At 40.0% G+C, this 18,167-nt stretch overlaps 1 protein-coding gene across 5 annotated transcripts in view; it reads left to right on the forward strand.

Moving 5' to 3' along the window:
- GJA3 (gap junction protein alpha 3) overlaps positions 1 to 17,536 on the forward strand; it is a 17,840-nt gene extending 304 nt beyond the window's left edge. The window contains exons 2-7 of one of the 5 annotated variants that reach the window (XM_027652900.1): positions 1,811 to 1,888; positions 1,996 to 2,197; positions 7,195 to 8,703; positions 15,677 to 15,823; positions 16,145 to 16,279; positions 17,342 to 17,536. In XM_027652900.1, coding sequence (XP_027508701.1) covers positions 7,212 to 8,703; positions 15,677 to 15,823; positions 16,145 to 16,254 — 1,749 coding nt within the window. In that variant the 5' untranslated portion in view covers positions 1,811 to 1,888; positions 1,996 to 2,197; positions 7,195 to 7,211 and the 3' untranslated portion in view covers positions 16,255 to 16,279; positions 17,342 to 17,536. Of the gene's footprint in view, positions 1 to 525; positions 1,889 to 1,995; positions 2,198 to 5,923; positions 8,883 to 11,618; positions 13,856 to 15,676; positions 15,824 to 16,144; positions 16,280 to 17,341 lie in introns of those variants that run through there. The other 4 variants (XR_003529236.1, XR_003529238.1, XM_027652920.1 and 1 more) reach the window with 4 other exon arrangements.
- The last annotated feature ends 631 nt before the right edge of the window (positions 17,537 to 18,167 follow it).

An 18,167-nucleotide genomic window follows, 5' to 3' on the forward strand; every position in this document is an offset into this window, starting at 1 on the left:
GCAGCCCGTCAGAGGGGCAGCCCGTCAGAGGGGCAGCCCGTCAGAGGAGCAGCCGCGGCCGCCCGCCGAGGGGCACGTAGTCAGCCCGGGCAGCAGCAGGGAGGGAGGTGGGCACCGGCCTCCGGGCGCCTCCCGCCCCGCCCCTACACCCAGTCCCCCTCCGCCCCCCCCCCCCGCTTATTCCATAGCCCCAGCAAAGTTTGGGGGCGCCTCTTCCCCCCGGTTAAACGAGTTATGCGCTATCGCTGCCTGGACTCTTCCGAACGAGTTGAGCTTTTGCTGCTTAAAACAGTGCTCCTCCCGCGAAGCGTAAGTAGATCGACCCTGGGCTGTGCCGCTCGGCTCCCGGCGCGGACCCACCGCTCCGGAGAGGGGCTCGGCCAGCGGGGCCGCGGCTGCGGGAATGCCTGGATCCTGCACTGAGGGCGGGAGGCGGGAGCTCCCTGGGGGTTCTGCCCCGGGCCCCCCAGCCGTGGGCCGGGCGCCAGGGGAGGGCAGGGCGGAGCCGAGGCTGCTCATCCTGTTGAGGAAGAACGGGAGAAGGGACCCTACTGCTGTGTATTCCTCCTTGAGGGTCCGTGGTGCGAGTGTCCCTCCGTTCCTGCCCCACCGAGGGCAGCGGCGCTCGCAGATGGGGCGGGAACTGAGCCTGGTGAGGCAGACAGAAGTGTCCAAACCTAACGAAATACCTAAGGAGATGCAGTGGAAAGCAAAACGCCAAATATATGCGGGATTGTTGTGGCAGTTGCCCGCTAAAGGGTGCCTGTGTAGGGCATGTAATTTCTTCCTTAAGGGTTGCCACTCACATTTGAACATTGATGTGCACTCCAAGTCAGTTTTGTACTTGGAGTAAAGTTAAATCTTAACTATAAAGCAGAGCCAGAATTGCTTTCACCCTTGTAAGTGGTGCTACACAGAATGATGGAGTTCAGAAGTGTACTCCAAGATGGTTCTGGGGTTCCTTGAAGTGAGCTCTGAGTTATCTGGCCCATACAAACGCTTTCTACTGATAGTGGGGAAAAGAGCTACATTGACCAGGCTCTTACCTCACTCTTCTGGTCACATCTTTGATCTGAGAGTTATCCAAACATGCTGGTTGCTCACTTTTTCACTTAGGACTTATGAGTGATGCAAAGTATTGAGATGAATAAATATTCTTTGGAAGGTATTTATAGCTTGATTAAGTAAGAGTTTGCCAATGTTATAAGCAAAAAAAGTTGTTTAATTTGTGTCTGTTCTTTTTTTCCTGTAGGCAAAAGGAGTATTAGAAAAGTATTTGGGTTCATTGCTGACTCAATGAAGAAATCATATAAGCCTAAGATGTTATTAGGAATCCTTAGTGTGTTAGACCTTTAAGTCAAAGATACATAGACATGAAGAATGATATAGATATGAAGAATGAATTGAACTGAGTAGCCAGAGCTATTAGATCTTCCCTTTAAGGGAAATTTAAAGGGAAGTGAGAGAATTCTACTGGAACATTTTAGACTTAAACTAGAAAAAAAATTAAATGGTTTCCATAGTACAAAAGCGTACTTTTAGAAGTTTGAATGGAGTTTACAGCACCATCTCCCTTGCAGTTATTTGCCTGAAGTCCCCTCACGTGGATACTTGAATGTTGGAATACCTACTTCTCTGCAGTGAAAAAGGCTCTTGAGTCTCTGAAAGCCAGAAAGGCTCGTCTTTCTTTTGTATATCTGGGTGGGGGGCGGGACACTCCTTACTGTGCAGTTTTTAGATCTGTGTGGCTGATCGTATGTGGGCACCTGAGAGATCTGTCTCATTCATGCTTCATTCACGCGGGATGTAGGACTGTTGCCCTCATGCTCAACGGCTATTCCACAGTCCCCTGCTAGCTCCACACCCTCCACACCTTTCAGCTTTATTGGTAAGTCACTGTCTTTTAATTCCGATGTAGAGCTCTAAGATGGCATTCGAGTATTCTAGGGGAGAAAAGGGGTTACTTTTTTGTTTCTGTTTTTCTCCTGCAACTAGAAAATCAGAGCAGGGGTTTGTTATACCAGGGAACAGAGGAGTTTAACAGGTGGGGTGTAGCTCTCCTCCTGGGCTCAGCCCTGCGCTCCTTGCTCTTTTCCTTTACTCAGGCCAAACTTTCACTCAGAGGTCAAGTGAAGTCAAGAAGAAGTCCAAAGAAGTTTTTGTCTGGGATTTAAGGAGGAGGCTCCATAGCAGTAAAGTAAGTTTAAGATAATAACAAGATCAAATAAGGAATTAATTTTTAACAAGTGTTTAAAATACAGTGAGAGTGGTAATAGATGTGTCTGAAAGTATGACACTGTGAGGATGAAAGAAGGTATTTTTCAAGTCCTCGTTTAAACAAGTTTATAAAATGAACTACGAAACCTCCATTGTGACTTATGAAACACTCACCATTGTATTTCATATATAGGCACATGACCAAATACCATTAGGTTTCACTGGAAATTATATTAGCTTGTTCTGTGCCTGCATATATGCCAGTTTGTCTGGAATGACATGGTCACACTGCAGACTTTCTGCAGGATGACTGCATTTATCTGATTTAAATAGCAGAATTAAGAACCTGGTAGTAAAGGGAATGCCTGATTGTTTAGTGTAAAAACAAATTAAATATTGCAAGTTGTTCTAACAGCATTTTTTTCTCATCTGCTTCATAAGATTTAGATAATTTTATAGATAAAAATCTAACCCCCATAATTTTAGACTGTCATGAGAAATTAAAGGAAACGTGGACTGAATTTGAGAACTCATATTCAGACAAGGGCATCTGTTAGGTTTCTGAATAATTGTTAAGGGACATTTTTTAGATATACCAATATAATAAATTATAAGTACATCAGGTTTCATAATCTGGTTATGTATGTAACACAGCCGTGCAGTTATTTATGTTTGTAATCTTTGCATATGTGTAGTTAAATACATAAACATATCTATGTGTGAGAAAAATTATAAATAATTAAAATATCATATTTCACACACTTGATACGGAGTGGTGAACCCATTGGGTGACATCATCAGAAATAAAAATAACTGACAAGTTTACAGATGACACATTATAAGTATTTGCCTCCTGTAGATGGATAATATATATGGCATCACAGCTTCTAAAATTTATTCTCTCTCTTGCTTGTTCTTTTTGTCACATGCACACAAACACCCTACACAGTGTATTTGAGTGTGTACTAAACTAGTAATTAATAAGACAACATTGATTCTTAAATACCATACCAATTTTTATGAACAGTCTATTTTCCAGTATTTGTCTCAGAGGAATGATTTTCTAAGTGAACCAAACAATACAGGACTCACAGTTCTTATTAAATGACCCCAAGGTTCACGAAGTCCTTGCTTTTCATACAATTGAATTAGGTTGCTTTCTGAGACAGATTCTCTTGTCATTCTCTAGTGGACATCCAGAAATACAGATAAAGATGTTTCCTTCCTTAATCTGCATTTTTTTCCGAGCACAAAAAGAAAAAATGTCTCCTTTCACAATCCATATTTAAGATAAGGTCTTAACAGTTGCCTGGCTCTGGATTTCAGCAGCACTGAAAGTAACACTGTACAGCTGAAGTTTATGTAATACTACAAAAGCAAGCTTGGGATTGATCTCAAATAAAATATTGCGTTGTGGTTGTTTAAATTTAGATTTAGGTATTGTTGAACTTACTCAAATATTCTGTGAGCTCTGAGGGCCTCGTGGTTTCATTTGATGTCATTTAATTATTATCTGAATTAAGGCATCCCTTTAAATTTTTGGTGTGATTTTTGGATGAGTTATGTTGGCTTTAAGAATTGCTTACTCAAGAATGTATTGACGCTGAAGAAAGATAAGGGACCTGGATTTCTGAGAACCCTCCAGCCAGTGGAAATATGTAACTTTGTGTCTCACTTGGAAATTATGTCCTTCCCTTATGGAGGTACTATGGGCAATACACATTTGTGGCGAAGGCAACAGTTGCTGCAATTCATACCACTGAGGTTTTTCACGTCAGTGCAGTTAAGATACCATGAAGTATCTGCTCACAGCTTAGACACTTTTTCTTTGTGTACAGGATGAATTTGCACACTCTGGTACACAAATATAAATCTTTTAACTAATATAAGCATTAGAATAGCTTTTTTATGTATATCCTTTGAGAAATGCCTTGTGTCATGTCTTTGGTGTCCTGAATTATCTCGGCCTAGGCATTGTTGACCTGTTGTAGAAAGAAAAAAAAAAAATCTTGCATAGGATTACTGAATGGAGAATTATTAAGAATAAATTAGATGAATATATTATTTATAAATTTTCAGTTTTACCAATTGTTATTGTTCTTCTTCTGCTAATCACTAGATAAATCTTCAGAAAAGCACAAAAAATCCTACTTTCATTGTAGTCGTCATCACCTATGGATCTGAGTAAGAAATGCACTGCAGTGTGCCTATAAGGGGAAAAAATTGATACTTGTGTTTACCTTACAGTGCAGGGGTTATAATTTTTCATGAGAGCAGACCAACTTTATTTTTTCAAGCAACAGAAGGTAATATCGGTCTTTATAAAACACAGTGTGTGGGCTTTGTGCCACTGGACACAAGGGTAATTGCAGTCATGCTGAAAATGGGACATAAGTAATGAATTCAAGAAAATTTAATGGGCTAACATTTTGATGGTTAATAAACTTTCTACTACAGGTATTAGCAATAAAAGAACAAAGCGTAACTTCGGCTATTTATTATCTGAGCTGTCTGTTTTGTTTGATCTGGATAGAAAATAAAGAGTGGGGTAGAGAGTATTGGTCTGAGAGGCACAGAGTAATGCAAAGAATAGCAGAGAAAGGAAATACTTAGCTTAAGTTTATGCTAAACTTCTTTAATCCACCAATATCACATTATTCATTTTGCTGTTCCTGCATTTTCCCACTCAAAATGAGAACATTTCCAAACATTGGTTTAGGTCTGTTCAAAATTGGAACTAACCTGGGTATATCTTCAAATGGTTTTGAGTAAAAAACCAAAAAAATTAATTCATTATTTCCTTAAAAATTGATGCTTCTCAAGATTAAAATTCCTTAACCATCCAGAATATTATAAACTGTATACAATTAGGAATGAGGATTAAATTTTAAAATCATGTAAGCATGTTAAGATTATAAAAATATTATAACAAAATATATTCGATTTTGGCTACTATTTTAGGAGGAGAAAAAAATACATTCTTCAAAAAGAATTTGAATATATTTTAAAAATTGTTTAAAAAAGTGGTCGAGGACCAGGGACATTAGTACACAAAATTGGTGTTTTATTGTTAGTATCATCATTTACTGGAAATGCTGCATATTATGCTGGAAAAAGAATTCACTGATATTAAAGGGCATGTGTTTTTGCAGAATATCAAAGATGTGTTTTTTAGGGGGAGTTTTTGCTGAATTAACTTGTGGGATAAAAAATAAATTAATGTTCCAGGATTTACAAAAATGAAAAATACTAATGGTTGTGTTGTTGCTTTTTGTATAAAAGCATACTAGCCTGCAGTTACAGTTATTTCATTGCCTCATAGTAAAATCAAGTTATAAAACAGTACCTCAAATAACTTTAATTCCTTTAATTGCCTTAACTAAAAACCTGAAAGAAGTTCCGTACAGACTTTGGAAATGCTTCTTCTGGAAAACCAGTGACATAATTGCTGGAAATGACACTAAATATAATGATGAGAATAATGGTAAATTCCTAGCTGTAATGATGACTGCCTTTTTTTTCTTGGGAATTGTAAGACACCTGCGTGTTTGGATAAGAAGTATAAGTATAAAATTAGTAAGGTGTAATTCAGTTATAAAATATTCTGAGGGTTTTAAACAAGAGGATAATCACTTTTCTGATAGTGTTTTTTTGATATGCAAATTGTTATATCTGTACTACAGTTATGATAAAAGTATTTCTGAAGGTATTGAAGTTAGCTGAAAGTAAATTTTTTTATTTTGTTCTCAGTTGAAGGTTGACATATAAAATATAGAAGTGAGTTTATTAGGGGAATGAAATATACTTACATGTATTCCAATATTCTTACATATATTCCAATTAGGAACAGTCAAAGGATAACAGAAGTGATACCCACAGATAATAGCTTGTTTCTCAATTGGAGGAAGCTTGTGAGGAATCAGATATTAAAAAAAAAATCTTGTACTTTAAGCCTTTCCAAATCAGGAATTGTGTCTCTGCCTAGAACTGGACATGGGAGGCCCACCATACATGAATTGGTGGAAATTACTGAGAATATATGCTGTTGTTTTTCACTGAAGTAAGGTCATAGGATGTAATTTTATTTTTTTCCAAGAAAATCTCTGTATACAGTCGCTGAAGTGACCTTGAGTTTGTTGGCTTGGGTTTTGTTTTGGTTTTCTTGTGTTTTTTTTTAATGATGTTGCAGTAGGTATGGTTTAGTAACACTAATTGGCGGGACAGTAGGGAAAATGGCATAGAAACCTTTTCACAATTCCTCTCAAAATTTCTCAATTTTCCCAATATTTCAATTTATTAAAATAATTCTGGGGGTTTTTTTAGAAATAAACAATTCAAACATGACTAGGCTTTGAGAACTTGCTTGTTGAGTTGTACACATTCCAGAATTAAACTGTAAATTCCATAGGTTTTGAGTAATTATTTTACTATGTTTGTACAGTTTGAAAATAGTAGAGACCTAGGACATTACTAACTTCCTGAATGCTGGAGTATATAAGTTCTGATAACAATAACATTATTAGAATTAGGCAAACTTTGTATCACACTCTAATACAAGGGCAATTACATTAATAGTAGGATTACTATAATTGAACTGGTTTCCATCTGTTCTTTTCTAAATATAGGCAGGAGCAGTTGGAGCCATCTCAGATAGAGGAAACAGAGAAATAATATTTTTTAAAATATTTAAATCTTGTAGAAATTCTAACTGATGAATCCTTCTTCTCTGTTGTGCATGGGCACTTAAACCTGTATGGGCTATGTGAAAGCACTAAACATCTCGCTTCTGTGCTCATCAAAGCCCATGGTTGCATGGTCACAGGGTTATCTAGTTCTTAACGCACATCTGCAATATTCTGCAAAGGCAAGTGCACTTGAGAAATATCATTTGTCAAGGATCAATCTGTTCTGCCCCAGCATTGTGTAATTATAAGATTTTTTAACATTGCTCTAATTGCTCTGATGTTCTTATTGTAGGTTAGAAGTCTGAAACAATGGGTGACTGGAGCTTTCTGGGGAGACTATTAGAGAATGCGCAGGAGCACTCCACGGTTATTGGCAAGGTTTGGCTGACAGTACTGTTTATCTTCAGGATACTGGTGCTGGGGGCTGCTGCTGAGGAGGTCTGGGGAGACGAGCAGTCAGACTTTACATGCAACACTCAGCAACCTGGTTGTGAAAATGTTTGCTATGACAAAGCCTTCCCCATTTCTCACATCCGCTTCTGGGTCCTGCAGATCATTTTTGTCTCCACTCCAACCCTCATTTACCTGGGCCATGTCCTGCACATTGTACGCATGGAGGAGAAGAGGAAAGAGAAAGAAGAGCTAAAAAAGAAGGGAAGTGGCAAAGATGGCAACTACGCAGTAGCAGCAGCAGCATCTGGCAGTGGTGGCGGAGGAGGCAACAATAACATCAAGGATCCTATTAGCAAAAGGGGGAAGGAGAAGCTCCCAATCCGTGATGAACGTGGTAGAATCCGTATGGGAGGTGCCTTGCTCCGTACCTATGTCTTCAACATCGTATTCAAGACACTGTTCGAGGTGGGCTTCATTGTGGGCCAGTACTTCCTGTATGGCTTTGAGCTAAAACCAGTCTACCAGTGCAGCCGCTCACCTTGTCCACACACTGTCGACTGCTTCATCTCAAGGCCTACTGAGAAGACCATCTTCATAATCTTCATGTTGGTGGTGGCCTCAGTCTCCCTGCTGCTGAACATGCTTGAGATATATCACTTGGGGTGGAAGAAGCTTAAGCAGGGCATGACAAGCCAGTACATCCTTGAGATGCCCGTTGCAACAATGACACCAGTTATGGTAACAGGGGAGTCCAAACCTGTTTCCCTGCCACCACCAGCACCACCTGTGGTGGTAACAACTGCCACACCACCCCCTGTTCTGCCTGACACCCGCGCTGTCACACCACTGCTGGCCCCAGTCACCATGGCATCATACTATGCTACAGCTGCTCCGAGACCACGGCCCCCCTCCAACACAACCTCCATGGCAAGCTACCCTGTTGCTCCACCAGTTCCTGAGGAGAGACACCGTGCTGTGACTCCCACGCCCATCTCTACTCCTGTCACCATCCCAACCCCCATTCCCACACCCACTCCAGCCGTCATCAGCTACTTCAACAGCAGCAACCGTGCCCTGACATCCGAGCAGAACTGGGTCAACATGGCAGCGGAGCAGCAGGGGAAGGTTTCCTCCAGCTCAGCGGGCTCCTCTACCCCAAGCAGTGTCCGGCATCACCTTCCCGAGCAGGAAGAGCCACTGGAGCAGCTACTCCCACCCCCAGCCGTGCTGCCCATTGCTGCAGCCAACAGTGGCAGCAGCACCAGCCTGAGTGGGGCGAGCGGCAGCAAGTGGGATGTGGAGGGCGAGGAGGAGCTGTCAGGGGCACGGCCCGTGTCGGCCGCCTGCACCACTGTGGAGATGCACGAGCCACCGCTGCTCGTAGACACGCGACGCCTGAGCAGGGCCAGTAAGTCGAGCAGCTGCAGAGCCCGGTCAGATGACCTGGCCGTGTAGTGCGGTCGCCCCTGCTTGGAGGGGCAGGTGGTGGAAGGCAGAGTGGGCAGGGGAGCTGTCCGGGAAGGCCAGGCCTGGCGTGGGTGAGAAGGCCTGGGCTTCAAACTTAGAAGCTTGCTGTTTTTGCACTCTGTGAGTTGTAGTGGGGAAAAATATCAACATTTTCTAATAGGTCAGGGGTGACCAAAGCACAGCCTGTGGGCCAGGGGACCAGTCCCACTTTCCTTCATGTCCGTGGCAGATCTCCCAAGGGCAGCCATAGAAGAGGCCTGCACAGATAGCAGGTGGTGATGGTAGCTGGCCATGTGCCTCAAGGGTGACTTTGATCTGGGAAAAATGTTAATATCCCTAGTGCCCATGTGCCTGGCTGTCATCTTCCTCTTGCCCTTGCCTTCACTTCCACTCTTTTTCACATGGGCTCTACATGAGCAGATGTGATGAATCACTTTCTTCCTCTTAAATCTTACGTAGCCCTATGGCAAACATCAGGGTGGCAAATTGTCTGTTGGCACCTGTCGTCTCTACAGACCAACTTGCCATATTAAAGGTGACTCAGTTTGTTCCATATAACATGACTTAAAGAAGCCTTTGTGCTCACTGCAAAACACCAATGTGGTCCTCGGCCAGGCAAAGTTTAGGTAACCCCTGTGATAGATTTTTGAGGTTCTTTCCATAATTTTTTTTTCACTCTTGACCTGTTAGGAAGTGTTCAGTTTGACCTTCTATCCAGTGTTTGCCGACCATGATCACACCATGTTTAAAAGCCCGCAAATATGTTTGAGCATGTTTGATTATAATTTTAGATGACTTCTGAAATTGCTTAGAGGAGGACAGGAATTTAAATCACGCCTCAGAAATTATTACACAGAACAATTTCTCTTCAGAAAGCAAGGATTATGATTTCAATACACTGTGGCCCCATACATTGCCTGTGGACAAACAATAGGATAAAGTACAGCTCTGCATTTTAGACTACTAGATATCAGCTTAAGTTTGTTGGAAAAATGCTTTTTAGAAATAAACTTGAGTGCATATTTTTAAGTATTTGAACATTTTGAGAATAATTTTGATCTCTAAGTTTAAAGTTACTTGACTGTGTATTTAATAATTTTAGTTTGGTCTTTGATCTTACAAGAAAATGTAAGAGGAAAGAAACTTACTAATGATAAAATTCCCAAAGCAACATTATTTCATGTTGTGTCCTACCCTTTAACATCAATCTGTAATGTCAGTGAAAACAGATTTAGATAATACTGTATTGCAGAAAAGGTGGCTAAAATATCTGGGCAACATAGTGGCTGAAGAGTCTGTTCTGATCCCACTGAAGTCACTTGCAGAATTTCCATTGAATTTTACAAGGAGCAAGATTTGGGGATGGATCTTGCAGGCCTTATTGAAGCAAAACTAACATTCACATACAGTTTTGGGAGCCAGAAGAAATGTAGATTTTGGGCTGTAGATAAAGACATTGAAGTCCTGCTTTTGAAAATTGTGTGTTTCCCTTAAAAATGGGTGAAGGAAAGTACTGAGTACTTGTTACTAAGGTGCAGCTTTCCTTACAATGGGCTCTGTCCATTATTCCTTTGTTAACAAGACATTAATCAGAATTCTGAATGCCTGATAAGGCTCGGGAGAGTTTCGGTACAAAAGGAATGCAGAATTAGGCCCAACTTCCGTTCTAAGCAAAATCCAAAAGAACTGGAGCTTGGAGTCAGTCCTGTTGCTGCTATAAATTGAAAGTACTGTAACTGGAGAACACACTGGGATAGCCCTTTGCATCTTCAAAGTATTTGGCCTGGCAGTGCAGTCCTTACTCAGGCAAAGCAGGGTCACTCTGTAGCTAGTAGTTAAAATTGCCTGTTATTTCTGCTGTTATATGTTTTCCTGAATGTGTTCATTTTATTCAACAGCTAAAATATATTCCTACTGCTCAAGATTAAACATTTTTACTGCTTTCTGAGTAGTCAAAAAAAGCTTCTCATGATCAGAAGCACTGTTCTGCAACCCTTGGGCATGTTGTCTCATGACTTCCTTGTCCTGCTTGTGGTGAATCAGGTGAGGAGAAGTCTTTCTGCTCCCATGAATCTTGGGGGCAGACACTGCATTAAAATTCAATGTGTAGTAGTACAATACAGGTATTTATTATTAGGTGTTCAGCTTCAGACATGTTCTCATGGATTTTCAGTGTTATAAGCCATAAAAACCCTTTCTGCAAGAAAGCTAAAAGCTAAATTCTGCTTTCTGTTGTACCCATGCAACTATGCTGAACTTAAACTGAAGTTGATGAAGTTGCCTAGATGTAAACAGAGGCAGAATATAAGACTCCAAATTTTTAGATTTACTAGCATCTATAGTAGCAGTTTTGTAAGTTTTGATAAATGCCAGCTATTTATATTGCTGAAAAATGCAATATGCATCTCTGTATTTTAGTTCATCAAAATTTGAAGGCTACATTTGCCTTTCTTCTATGCTTCTGAAGAATGAGGTCAAAGTCTTTCTGGAGTGTATTTATATAAACAAGACCACCTGGAATATGTGCTTTTTTATATCAGTGCCTGAGAGCAAAACTGACTTGTTGTTTGATGGGGCTCTGAATCTTGCAGTCCTTACTTTAATACAACCCTCACAGAGTGTGTCCTGCAGGATTGCATCCATATTGTATATAAAAAATAGTAACAGAGATAGATTTAACTTAGGATCAACTGATACCTAGTCTGACCTTTTCAAGTAAATGTGTGTGGTTAGACCTGCAGAGAGTTCAGATGCTTTTGTGGAATATATGGTATTTTCAGTCCTATGGTATATAATATAGGTATTTTCAGTCAGAGTAACTACTGGAAAGCTCTAAAAGATCATTTTTCCTGTTAGGTGAAGCTCGGGGGGAGAAATGTAAGTCTATTGCAACCCCTAAGAGAAGTCTGAGAGAGCAGCCTCTGCATCCAAGCAGTACTGGTCTAAGAAAGCAAAGCTACAACTCACAGGTTGCGCTTTTAAGATCAGCTTAAGTTTCATCACATAACTATGCAGCGTCAAGCCTCTTCATTACCTACAGTTTCATTTGGAGTCCAGTAACTGTTTCTTCATTTAAGCCCAGGTAACGGTTTTGACAGAACTCCTCCTTAGTGCTTACAACTGCTTTTAGTTGCTGCGTCACATCTGGGTTCAGATTTGTTGAAAGAAAAATCTTATTGGTGTGGCCAATTTAGAGCACTCTAATCTTTGCTCATGAATGAACACTGCATTCAATGTCCTATGAGTCAAGTATAACTATGGAGAATTCCTCAGTTCTAGAAAGTATGTACAAACACTCACTAACTTGCAGAATAGACTGTTGGTAAAAACTATCTGATAATTTCCAAGTCATTTACTCTTTTACATCAATTAATTACAGAGTCTCATGGGAACTGGTAGAAAGTGATATTTTGATTTAGCCCGGTCATACGGCTGTTCAATCCACAATCCTGAAAGACCTTAGATGCACAGCTAAGATGTAACCTTTAGGTAAGTTATTGCAAAAGCAGAAGTCAGAACAGAATCATGCCTGATATTAAGCAAACTGAAAAAAAACCCACTCATTTTTGCTCTTTGAGTAGAATAATTGTGGGGACACTTATTCTCTCTCTTACTTGAAGTTAAAAAATATACTGAGGTGAAGTATGGAAAAGAAAACTGAAAGAAAATACTCTTTGAACAATTTACCAGGTGTAGTATATTTGTCATTCATCAAGGCACTCAAAGCTAATAAATGTCTGACATTTTGCAGCTCTTGAGATTATTTTCTGATATGAATACGTAAGTGTAGGATCAGCGAAATAATTAAAGCAAGCTTTTAAAACCAGATCAGTACTTAGGTCCTTTTTTGGTTAGTCATGGGACCACCTCCTCAGCTGCTACAAACTGTTGTATTCCACTGAGTTCACGTGGGTGACAGCAGTCTGCAGAAGCAGAGCATTGAGCCCCCAGGTCTTTTTGTTTAATACAGACACTAACACCATGGATTTGAACAGGCTGGGTTTTTTTCTTTAATTCCAGATGTTTTACTTTGATTTTTCTTGTGAAAAGTGTGCTCTTGTAATTTTGATTTTCTGAAGTTTACATTCAGTTTTTGATTTCAGATTGCACATTTGGATGAAATAAACTGCTTTCTAAGTTTACATTTGTATAATAAGTAAAACAATGACTCTGCCAATGTGTTAAACTTAAGAGAGAAATGTCTTACTATAACACAGGAACTCTTTAGACATAAGGCAGTACCATTAAAGACAGTTTAACCTGATCACTGATCTATAGTATCAGCTTTTTCTATATATTTGAAATATGGGAGTTGGACATATAAGGAGCAAACTATGGAAAAAGATACTTTTCATCATGAACTCGATTATTACCAAATAAACTAAGGTTCATTATTGTTCATATGCCTTCCTGTGTGTTTAGAGGTTCAATGACAAAAACTAGCTGTGACATAGGTCCTTTAAGAGCTAAATTTACAGCCTGGCTTAAAATTCCAAACAAAATACTTGAGGATAAACACTGCACTGTTACACTGTAGAAGATTTTACAAAAAATAAATGTTTTGCTTTCTATGCAAAAATATTGTTCTGAACCTGCAAATACAATTTCATGCAAGTTATTTTAACCTCTGCAAATAAGACCATCAAAGGTAATGGGACTATATTTGCATAAGCAAAAAAAATACTGATGTGAAAAAAGAAATTGTAGATTTGCATTTTAAGTTTGCTGTAGATACCAATGTAGTTCTAGAAGTTTCAATTCTTGAAGAGTTATGTGAGCATATTTTAAGGTGGAGAATATACTGCTAATCCCATTGCCACTGTTTCTCACAGTTAATGGGTTGTAAAGCATAAGAAGGCTTACTCAGAACTTTCTTGTCGCTTTCCAGATGTTTGCCTTTTACATTACAGTAAACATAACAAGTTTTCTGGGCTGTCAGGAACTTGTAGAACAATAAAACCAGCAATCAGTTAAAAGTGCTGTCTTCAACAAAGTGCCTTGTATATTAAATTCTGTAAGAAGCAAGTTGATGTAAACGTTAATTTACCTCATATGTTTACAAAATTGTGACTAAATAAACTTTTTGTACCACAGCATTGTCTCTTTTAGATTAAATTTTCATGGTTATGTAGATGGTCTTTTAAAATACTAACACAATGGAACAGTTAGTTCCCTCCATTTATTCACTTACACTACTGCTTTCCTTCTTTATATGAAATGCTCACTGAATTGCATCTGTTGCAAAACTGGATGCTGAAACCTGTCTCCATGCAGAACTCCCAGTGGCTTCAGAGGAAGTTCACCATCCAGAACTGTGTGATCAAGACCCACTTGAGCAAAGGGTGAAATGCTGTCTTCTGCCTTCTACCAAATACAGGTTTCACCCTTGGCTCTTACTTTGACACAGGAATCCCCGTTCATCTCGTGGTGCGGTGTTGATAGTAACTCCTATCTTTTCCCCAGTGCTGACTCACTAACTTTAATCTATCCATCTAGCTGATATGTCATGAGACTGTTAATTGAAAATGCATGAAGGATTCTAGTGAAGGGAAAATGTGTCCTTACTGGGGATAATGTGGGGTATCCACTGCATTTGAAATTTGCTGATTTGCCCTTTGTAGGAAAGTTCACGGTCAAGCACACAAAAGTGTAACCCAATTTTGTACTGAAATTGTACCATGTACTAAAGGTGAGTTAGTCTAAACATTGTGTAGTCCTATGAAAAGGCCAGGTCCAGGTTTCTGAGAAGTTTTACTTTTGAAAAGCAGCAATATGGGCAAGACTAAGTAACTCTTCCAGAAGTGTTAAGTATGAAGGCTTTGTAAAACTTTATTTTATATGCAGCACTTTTATGGACCTGGCAGGTCAGGATAGTTTCTGCCTAGTGGTACTAAGTGCTTCTCTCTCATGTGAGTACTGTCAAGCATATTTTTGGTGCCTGCTGTTCTCAGGCAATGCTCTTTCTGCTTTACATGATGTATCCATATGGTAAACCAGATTGTTCATCATCTCTCATGACTGGCAGGGGTAAAGCAAGCTGACAGGTGTATAATATGGATAGTGCTAAGATTATGCTTTGCTGTAATAAGCTAGGGAAGAAAGTGCATGAAGGGATATGGTAATACCAGCTGTATTACTGAAAAAAACTCACTTGCCTTTGACCAAGAGCACTTTTTGTTACAAGTGTATCTTGTATGCTTTGTGTTTAGATGCATGTTCCACAGTTTTGTCACTTGAAGCAACAGACAGTCAGAGTACTCCCAAGGGAGCTTAGAGCATCAGGTGGTGCAGACACAGCTCAGTCCTGCACTCTCCCTCCCTTGGAACACAGCCACGCTGCTGTCACCTTGCATCCACTGTCTCTAAAGAATTTCTGGCTGGAGTATGAGGTGGGAATGTTGCTACTCTTGGTCTCTGAAGGTCTGTGTGATGGTGCGGGTAGCTTTTGCTGCCACACTGAGCAACGTGGCTTCATATGAGCTTGTGGAGGAAGGCTGAAAGGTACGTCCCCCTCATCCATAGCTGTGTCATGGCACCCTGAAGATCCTGATGGTAATGAGAATAGGTATACTGGGGGGAACCCTAACCTGCTCCAGTAAGTCTCTGAACAGTTGTGCTGAACGCCAAATGAGGAGCATTCCACACACTCTTGTACTGCTGCTGCTGTCCCTGGGGATTTGGCACAGGAATAATCAGCTGGGCTTTAGCAAGCATTTTCACCGTGACTGCAAATGGGATTTAACTGACCTCATCAGTGCTTTCCCACTCTTTTGCTGGAATAGGAATGAAGGCAATACGTATTACCTCCCAAGGAAACAGATGTCAGCTAGTCAGGTCTTAATAGGTCTGACATTTTGATCACTTTTGGCAAGTGGATGTACATCAACTCTAACTGGTTTTGTGTCTATTTTCAGCAGACAATAGAGTAAGCAGATGCTTATCCAAAATTACAAAACTGAAGAGAGAACCTTCTCATGAAAATGGTCTAGGAAGACTGTGTTTTTGTGTCGTAGTCCAGGAAAACAGAGTGTTTGAGGAAATACACATTTTAGCACTTGCAGGTACATGATATTAAGCCAGAATTACAGGTATCATTAATTACCGTTAGTGCATTAGTAGGACAGTTGGATCACACCAGCTGTTCTTCACTGTATAAGGTTTTTTTGTTTTTAAAGAGAGATTAGTAGTAAATAGCAACAAAATGCTGTCCTTCATGGGTAATTACTTCCTTTCCTTTTTCTTGTGGTATGCGATCTGTGTATCTTTGAGTGACTAGCTGCAGTAGAGTGTCTGTCAGAACTATTTTAGTCCTTAGAAAAGGCCATTCAATATGTGGGCTTTTGCCATACCTTGTGTTTAAGGGTGACCCTCTGCACTTCCAGCAGTGACTACAGATGTGATTGAGGTGCCTGGTGTCACGGAGAGCAGCAATGAGCAGACTAACACCAAGGTCACAAAGAGCTGCCCAAGCTCGCTGTGTTTGCATCACTAATGTAGCCAACTCTAACCTATGTGTGGTGGGTACCTTTTGTCAGCCACATCCCTGTCATTTTAGTGGTTGTCTCCTGAGGGGAAAAAAAAAAAGGGATGAATATCTGCAGTTCTTTATCCTCCTTATTTATTTGTCCCATGAAAGCATGATAAAGTATATTAAAATGTCCAGACCTTTGCATTTCTAAGTACTATGAGGCATGGCTTTTTAAAGAGTTCCTGTGCTATATAGAGGATATTTTTGAAAATACAAAGGGCTTCACAAGGCCAAACTCTCAAAAAAACAACACATTTTTCATTGCGATATATTTTTCTTGTGTTTGCAAAGTCAGTGAATTGATGGAGTAAAGTAAAATAAACGCTTATTTTCCACATGAGAATATGGATTGTATTTCTATTGTCCTTAATTAAATGAACACTAAAAAGGGAGAGCAAACAGTTATCAACTACCATATATCTCACTTCCCTGTTTGAGAAGATTAAACTTTCTAAAGATTTTGGCTTTAAGGAATGTTGTGGTCTTCCGAGCAGAGACTAAGGGATAATTGTGGTTGAACTATCCTGCCTCACAGAGCAACCTACTGTTTGCTTTGCATGTCTTATGTAGTGGGATTTGCTATGTAAATTCTGCACAAAATGCAGAAGTAAGCAGCTAAGGATGTTTTACCTAAGCAAACTCATCATGTTTGGATTATAGATACTCTGAGGGGAAAGAATCTTCTTATCATTAGAGAAAAGCCTACAGCAAAGTCAGCCTGGCTGGGGTACCAGAAACACACATGACTGATTTTCTGTCTTTTCTATATCCTGTAATCATTTAAACTCTCTACTCAATTAAAATGATAAAGCCCAGTGCTTTGAGAGCAGAATTCTTGACCGGGAGTCTACAAAATAATGCCTGCATTTACATTTGTGTGTGAATGTGGCTGTACTAGTGCCTGCAGTGTTTTGGGATTTTGCTGCATGGAGAAGGATGCAGTCTGCACCAGCCTCTTGCTGTGGCCTGCATGAGAATTATGTCTAACTTTTGGGATATATTTTCAAAAGATCTTTTTGTTGTCTTTATTGTTAAAGTATTGTTTACACAGGTGGACCCTCTTCTCAGTGTATCTGTGGCAGTAGGTAGAGCAGCAAGTGTCTGCCTGTTGGCCACCTCCATGCCATTCTCCTCATGGCAAGCAACATCACTTCTTCAGAATAAATTGGTGGCACAGGTTGCTCCTGATTCATCCAAGCTGTGTGGCTTAATTAAGGTTCAGAACTTCCTCAAGACTAGGAAGAAATTCTTGTCTTCCTCTGTAAGATAAAACCATAAAATGTGCATCAACAGCTCTGGCATTTTCCATCATTTTGTGTTGCTTCCCTGCTATGGAAACCCAAATGTCTGGGGATCTCAGCACTGTCCCTGCTTTTGTTCGCTTGGTCTGTGACATAAAAGCTCATCATTGCAAAATGAGTGTTGACACTAAGGTCAGACAACATTCAAAATTTCTATTTCACAAGGGATCCTGGGATTTCAAATTAGAATACAATATATGTTCACATATTCTTCATGAAACAAACCCTGAGAAATTTCCTTTAAAACATTTTGGATTAGAAAAAAAAATAGATGATAATTTTGGAAGTAACGTGTCATTCTGATATTTAGTTCTTTTTTTTTCTATTTTAGATTACTTTAAAATTATCTCGCAGCACATGAATGGTAGTGTGCCTCAAGCAGCATCAAGCCAAACAAAGTGGAGGTGGTGGTGATGAGCTGATTTCTAAGTTCTTCCCTTTAGGCATCTAAATTCCACAAATAGTTGTGTTTTAGACACCTAGTTGTTATTTTGAATCTTATTCCTTCGTCCTTGAGTTTCAAGCTTTCATACCCAGAATGCTGAAGTGCCATCTCTGCAGATGATCCAAATGGGA

The sequence above is a fragment of the Corapipo altera genome, unplaced genomic scaffold, assembly GCF_003945725.1.
Source record: "Corapipo altera isolate COAL_440 unplaced genomic scaffold, ASM394572v1 0, whole genome shotgun sequence".
Lineage (NCBI taxonomy): Eukaryota > Metazoa > Chordata > Aves > Passeriformes > Pipridae > Corapipo > Corapipo altera.